The 7,910-nt window shown below is 34.9% G+C and overlaps 1 protein-coding gene across 1 annotated transcript; it reads right to left on the bottom strand.

Moving 5' to 3' along the window:
- Positions 1–236: 236 nt before the first annotated feature.
- On the bottom strand, positions 237–7,011 carry LOC108676861 (C-type mannose receptor 2-like). Its single transcript, XM_018165009.2, has 6 exons — positions 6,913–7,011; positions 3,019–3,204; positions 2,148–2,263; positions 1,637–1,784; positions 864–1,034; positions 237–502 (listed from the first exon to the last, which is right to left on the bottom strand). Exons 1-6 carry the CDS (start codon positions 6,953–6,955, stop codon positions 354–356), a joined length of 813 nt encoding a protein of 270 aa, XP_018020498.2. The 5' UTR covers positions 6,956–7,011; the 3' UTR covers positions 237–353.
- Between the last annotated feature and the right edge of the window lie 899 nt (positions 7,012–7,910).

The raw sequence follows: 7,910 nt of genomic DNA on the forward strand, positions 1-7,910 counted from the left end.
TAACGCTTTAATATAAAAATATTTATGTATAAGTTAACATATTTTTTCCACTGTATATGATACCGAAAAAAATATACCGGGAAGATTTTTCGTAAAAAACTGTTATTTAGAAATTAACTTTGGATTGTAGCTGCTTGAACAAGCCAAAGAAATTCGCGAAATCTTGACCAAGGAGAACAGCAAATTATGTTTGCAGTTAATTCTCGAACGCAACATGAACTTATTTCATTTGCATATAAACCTAGCTGAGAGGTGAATTTAATGCCCAAAAGTACGCTAGGTAGACTACTTGAAAATACCACTATCCTGTAATGATTACATCACCGGCGTCTAGCTGAGTTTTCTGTTTAGTTTTATTCGGGCACTTCTTTTAAATATTTACGAGTCAGTACGTTTGTCTGTCCCCAGTAAGGCAGTCCCATGGTCATCGGCGAGCCGTCAACCCAGCGCCATTGCCCTTCCTCGGCCTCATCTGAGCCCCCGATCCAATAGTATGAGTAACCTTGTCCAGAAAAGAGATAAAAGAATATGGAGGAAAAGGAAATCTGTTTCGAAATATTATTCTAAATAAAACCGCTACTATTTCCCTAGCACTCACGATATAAATGTCACTAAATTTATAAAGGGAAGTTCTGCAGAGTTAACCACTTTCTGAAGGCGTTAGGCTGGTAGGGATAAATAGAAATTAATCATTGACTCCATTTTAACGTAAGGTATGCAGGTCTACATCACTCGCGTATTAAACCTCAACCTCACAGCTCTGGTCTTAGATGTCTTAATTAAATTTAACCGTACAATTATCATTAGGGTTTGATAGGCAGTGTTCATTTTGAAAAATTATATGGAACTTTTCAAACGGTTACCGTGTTCATCGAGGTAGAGGGCAACCTTGTGGTACTGATCGCAGTCGTTTACAACAATCAGGTCCCCTCCGACCAGTCCACACTGGTTACGAGCCTCATGCCAGGAGTATGAGCCAGAAATAATGTGAACACATTGAGTGCCAACCAAAACAAAAGGATGCTGGCAGAGACCTGCAATAGAATACATATCCATGATGTTAAGTTTGGAATGTATGAAAGATATTAGATTATTAAATCTTGGAAGCAGTATATTGGCTCGGAAGCCATTGCATAAGAGATTAGCTCTTAAAAATTCAGAAGTAAACACGTAGACTGCACAGAGATTTCATCGTGCATATAGCATGATGCCCTTACCTAATATTCTTTATTGAACTGGATAGGTGTAAGTTATTTAGCTCTACTTCATTACATTATGGTTACTTTTCCATCTTCCTTATGATAATCTTGAGGCATCTATTGAATTGTTTCACTTTCGTCGCAAAATTTTCTAAGATATAAATTTAATATTGAGAGCTAATTCTAAAAATTAAAGAGTAGAGTCAAAGTTACATACAAATTCATTATAATATTTTACTTAATACTGCAGTTTGTTCGGAAAAATTCTTTCAAGCGGATTAATTTGACAGATTATTGCATAAAATAATCAAAATCTTCCTCCACAAATTTTTCGAATTTGTGGAGGAAGACAAACAAATTCCTCCACAAAGTGTTTACTCTCTCAATTTTTCTGTTCAGGTAACCTTCCAAGGCTTCAAAACAGAAGAATAACTCACCATCTACTGAAGGTCTTGAGCACAGTGGATGTGTAGAAGAGACTGTGCATATGGTGTTTCGGAATACCCGGCCCGAATAAGCACTTATATAAGCACAGTTCTGACTCGTTCCACCGTCAGGTTCCGTTGTCAAATCATCTACAGAATCCTGAGGAACATATCTAACTAGAGGGAGCTGTTGAAAGTTTTTTGATCAATTGTATCACGTGAAACACCCAATGCAATAATAGGTCAGCTGTAATATTTCTAGCTCTAAATACTGAATGTCGTCACTCAATAAAAATTCCCAATTACCCAAATAATAATCAAGGGTGGCGCACCTATGGTTACAGGAAGGCATGCTAAATTATATGAGTGAGAATAACGATTTGTCTACTAAATCTTATAGTTAAATCCTATTGCATCTAGTCGTGACTTAGTTGAGCTTCATCCATTTACAATTTCATAATAAATATACTTCCTTTTAGCAAATATGTTGTGTCATGTACAGTAAAAACATGGATATACTCACGGTGGCCCAGTACGGAGCTCCCATTTGCACGGCCGCTCCGTCACTCCACTGCCAAACATTGGTGAGCGTTCCATTGGTCGCGCCTAACCAGTAGCCGTTGTTGAAATTAGTTGAGTCTGATGGAGAGCAACGTTAATAAAAATGAAATTATTAATATGTAATTATAATTGTTATTGCGTAATAATAATATTAATTAATATAGTGTAGCGTTGATTAGGTCCTGTTGGCCTATCGCCTATTCTTAACTACCTGGCCACCTCCTCGACTACCCGGCCACCTCCTCGACTACCTGGCCACCTCCTCGACTACCTGGCCACCTCCTCGACTACCCGTCCACCTCCTCGTCTACCCGAGCGTTGATTAGGTCCTGTTGGCCTATCGCCTATTCTCGACTACCTGGCCACCTCCTCGACTACCCGGCCACCTCCTCGACTACCCGGCCACCTCATCGACTACCTGGCCACCTCCTCGACTACCTAGCCACCTCTTCGACTACCTGGCCACCTCCTCGAGCTGCGCAGCTGTTGCACTTCCAGCAGCTGCTCGGTTACCCCCAAGCCGAGAGGTACGGCCACCTGACATTTTCGGCTATCACACAGAAGCTGTGTGTTTACACAGGTCAATTGTGAGTAAATAAGTACTGCAGTATTAGTGTAGAATCAAATTCTTCCGCCCGCGACTAACACGGCAAGCCAATTTACCAAGTTTTAAAAAATCAGCGTAGAGGCATGCACAACGTTTGTGTAATGACAATAGAGTCATAATGATATCGCAAGAAAATTAGTCAAAAGTCTTATTACAGTTGAATTATCTTTCCTGAAATTCCGGTTAAGTTTATTGACTTTAACATGTTTTTCTGTTATAACCTTACATCCATCGTTGACATAGGTGGTGACATCAGTGAAGGAAGCGCAGTCTTTAAGCACAGGCAGCCTGCCGAAGTGCTGGGTGCAGTAAGTGGCCGCTGCGTCGTACGTCAGATATCCACCCGTGTAACGGTGGATGCACTTGGACCCGACGACCTCATAGCCTTCAGGACAGTCGGCTGCGACAGCGCCTGCCATATGAGGATTCGAAGTTGATAATACAATCAATTTGTTAAGCGTAAATTATACGAAAAGACAACAAATGAAAGCTTTTAGGGTCATTCCATGTCAAGTGAACAAAGAGTACCCACCTGACCATTTTGATTAAGGATCACACATATTTTAGTTTATATTTCAACAAGAATAGGCAAAAATTCCAGCTGAAAAAACGAAAAACTTTTGAAATTATGGGCCCTCGAAGAAGGGATGGTGAAAGTGTCCCCGATCGCGCGGTTCAAAATCTCCAATTTCAGGTCACTGCTGTGATAGCCACTATTTTGGAAATTAAGTTGTCTGTAGAGCTCAAGAAGTTGCTTTTAAAAAAATTGTTTCAATAGTTTATTATTAATATTTTTCGTGTATAATAAGGTCATGAAGCTTGCTCGGAAATCAAAAGAGCAGAAAAAATTCACAAGTTAGTGCCTATATCATAGGAAAATGAATAAATCTCCATAATACATGTATAGTTTATTGCCAACATACGTTACACTGTATGCATGAAATATTGACTAATAATTCACTCTGATTTTCAGTGAATTTCATCCTAACTTGCTAATTGAAGCCGCAGAGCCATTTTCCGACAATGTTTGAATAGTTGCAGTATACCAATTTTGTTGACACAGCATTTATCACAAAGAGAAAATTCCGTATTATAGCATACGCTAATTCTAGTTTTGTGTAGTAATAAATAATAATAATAAGTAATTGGGTAATAATTGTTTTAAAATCCATTCTTCTTCATTCCTGCAGACTATGTTGCTGCCTGTGGCAGCTTTTCACTTTTGACACGTGCTTATTCACCTGGATGAAATAAACGACTCAACCCTGCATTATATTAAATGTGAATAAGCAATAATAAACTTGAAAGTTACAACAAATAAGGAGATAAGAAAACAAATGAGTTGACTTTGAAATAATGTGCGTTTGAAAATTACTTTTTAAAGACAACACTTCTAAAGAATCCAGTGTCTCCAATGTTACACATGTACAATGAATTTCTAATTTTATTATGATATATTAAAAAATTATTTTCAATTTTATTTTTAAAATTACACACGTGATATACGTTTAAAAGTTACTTTTTAAAGACAACACTTCTAAAGAATCCAGTGTCTCCAATGTTACAGATGTACAATGAATTTCTCATTTATTTTCGAATATTAAAAAATTAATTTTTCCATTTTTTATAAAATTTTTTTTTTAATTATTTAGTCTGCCAATTGGTTCATGCATTGCCTCTGACTTCTTACAAGTTTGCAAAATTTCAGATCAATTGGACAGGTAAAAGTGTGTCAAATATCAGTTATAAGATTTGTAGCTGACAAAATTATTTTTTCAATTTTTTTAACATTGAAAAAAAAATTTTCAATTTTAAAATCATTTATTTTGTCATTTGATTCATGCATTGTCTCCAACTTTACGCAAGTGTGCAAAATTTCAGATTGATAGGATAAGTAGAAGTGTGCTAAATTTCGATTATAAGATTTGTAGCAGACAGACAGACAAACGAGAGGTGAAGTTAAAGAGAAGGGTTGTAATAATATGCGTTTAAAAATAGTTTTTAAAGCTTCTGAAAATCCAGTATCTTGGATGTTACACATGTACAATGAATGTCTAATTTTATTTTCAAATATTAAAAAATTATTTATCAAATTTTTTTAAGATATCAAAATTTTGTAAATTTTCAAAATTATTTATTTTGTCAACTGATTTATGCATTGTCTCTGACTTAATGCAATTGTGCAAAAATTTAGATTGATTTGACAGGTCAAACTGTGTCATATATGGAATATTAGATTTGAAGCAGACAAAATTATTTTTAATATTTATAATGAAAAAAAATTAATTCATAAAATTACTAATTCAGTCAATTGATTCATGCATTGTCTCCAACTTTACGCAAGTGTGCAAAATTTCAGATCGATTGGACAGGTAGAAGTGTGTTACATATCGATTATAAGATTTGTAGCAGACAGACAGACAGACAGACAGACTGACAAACAAGAAGTGAAGTTAAAGAGAAGTGTTGTAAAAATGGAGGAAGCCTCTTGAAAAAAGTATGCCCTTCCAAAACTGAAAAAATATTTAGTGAAAAGAAGCAGCAAATTCATGTATGTTTCGCCACTGAATTATCTCATGCATGCATGGGTATCTAAACATAGTATTCTACTGCCCTTTGCAATGTAGAATCCAATTCAAAAGAATATCTAGTCATTCCAGTGAGCCAAATGCAGCATTTTAAACTAAGTTTTCTTCAATAGCAAGAATAACCTATGACTATGATTAACGTATATGTTATAGTAGAAAATTTTATGTTTCTAACTAAAATGTTTCTAACAAAACAGCTTTGACCAAATTAGTTTAATAAAACTTACTAAGTTTGTATTTAAACTAAGTAGAAAAATTGCTCCGAGGCTTCTATTAGCAATTTTAGATGATTACTGAAAAATCAAAAATGAATTTAATCATTTTTTCATTTACAATGTATACAATGCATACATTCTATCAATCCTTTTTTGTGTATACAATGTTACGTATGTTCGCAATAGACTGTAAAGATGACGTGAAGATTTATAAATTTTCCTGTGATTTACAAGGCACTGAACTTGTTAATTTCTTCTGCACTTTTGATTTTCTAGCAAGTTTGACCATATTCTACCCAAAAATATCAACAATAAAATATTGATAATTTTTTTAGAGGCACCTCTTCAAGTCCTGCAGCCACCTCACTCGAGGCCAGCACAGACATGCCACAGCAGTGACCTGAAGTTGGAGATTTGGCGCCGCGCGATCATATCAAGTTTTTCGTATTTGGGGCTGAAGTTTTTTTACAACACTTCTCTTTAACTTCACTTCTTGTCTGTCTGTCTGTCTGTCTGCTACAAATCTTGTAATCGAAATTTAATACACTTCTACTTATCCTATCGACCTGAAATTTTGCACACTTGTGTAAAGTTGGAGACAATGCATGAATCAAATGTCAAAATAAAAGATTTTAAAAATTAAAGAAAAAAATAATTTTTTTTAATATTAAAAAATTGAAAAAATAATTTTATCAGCTACAAATCTTATAACTGATACCGTACCCATTTGACTCACTTTTACCTGTCTGATTGATCTGAAATTTTGCACACTTGTGTGAAGCCAGAGGCAATGCATGAATCAATTAACAGAATAAATAATTTTGAAAAAATTATATATTAAAAAAAATTGAAAAACTAAATTTTTAATTTGAAAATTAAATGAGAAATTCATTGTACAATTGTGAGATTGGAGACACTGGATTCTTTGGAAGTGTTGTCTTTAAAAATTAATTTTTAAACGCATATTATTTCAGAGTTGATTTGAAAAAGGATCCAACTAATGTGTAAAATTTCATCAAAATAGACGATGGTTAGGTGTGACAGATTTTCAATCAAAATTGTGCATTTGACATCGAATGACCCTTTGCTAATTTGATAAAAATAATAAAATATTGTGCAAAATTTGTTAAATCAGCCAGAGTTGTTGAGTGAAATTTCCTGACTTCATTAATTTTACGATTTGACCATTATTTCGCTGCCAATTGACTACACTCTTAATAATAATAAGCAGGCACTAACAAAAGCTGGAACTACTTAGCAAAAGCTGACAGTTCTTCACCTAATGGTTGTTCTAATTCCTATGCAGAAGACACTCACCGATGATGAGCAGTAGCAAGCAGATGATCGTCGACGGAAACATCCGGGTGGTCCTAGGGTAGTATAACTCTAAATCAAACGTTTTATAAATTTAAATACAACGAAGTCAACAAGTTTATTAAGCCTCTCGAAGGAAAAGTATGTTCAGGAGAAATACCACCAAGTATGCAGCGCGTTGGTCTAATAAGTTACCTTATTTATAGCGCGCACAGCAGGCTGGTGTTTCTCACAGATTCACTGATTACCTGACAAGGTCAGGTATATTCTCATAGCTACAGCTATTCTAGGCGAGTGTTGTGAACGCAACATGTGCATTGGTTCTTACGTGGACTCAAAAATGTCAATTTTTTCGAGAAAACGATTGATATGTTAGCTGTCCAAGAATATAAAATAAATATGTATAAAATATTCTTTACAAAACCAAGTTTTTCTGGTGGTTACATACTGGTCAAGTATATTTACCGTGCTACTGGTCTCGTATATTTACCGTGCTACTGGTCTCGTATATTTACCGTGCTACTGGTCAAGTATATTTACAGTGCTACTGGTCTCGTATATTTACCGTGCTACTGGTCTCGTATATTTACCTTGTTACTTGCCTCGTATATTTATCGTGCTATTGGTCTCGTATCAAATCGCTTAAGAGTAGCAGGCTAGGCTGGTTTTGAGGAAATTTTATGATAAAAAAATATTTGGGGAATTAGAGAGCAAAATTTTGGATTTGAATGAAAATTTCGGATTAGAGGATAAAAGTTTTGATTATAAGTAATAATTTCGGTTTAGAGTTTGAAAAGTCGGATTTGAGGAAAACATTTTTGGTATTAAAGAGCAAAGTTTTGGACTAGAGGTAAAATTTTGGATTAGATATGATATTTTGATGTAGAGGGTGAGAGTGGTCCAAGCGTACATGTTTGTTGGTACCCGTACAGTTACATCATTAAAACACGTTAATACATAGTACATCACATTACACATTCAGCACATTAATAATTATAATT

Source organism: Hyalella azteca, unplaced genomic scaffold (genome assembly GCF_000764305.2).
Source record: "Hyalella azteca isolate HAZT.00-mixed unplaced genomic scaffold, Hazt_2.0.2 contig16130, whole genome shotgun sequence".
In the NCBI taxonomy this organism is placed as follows: Eukaryota; Metazoa; Arthropoda; class Malacostraca; order Amphipoda; family Hyalellidae; genus Hyalella; species Hyalella azteca.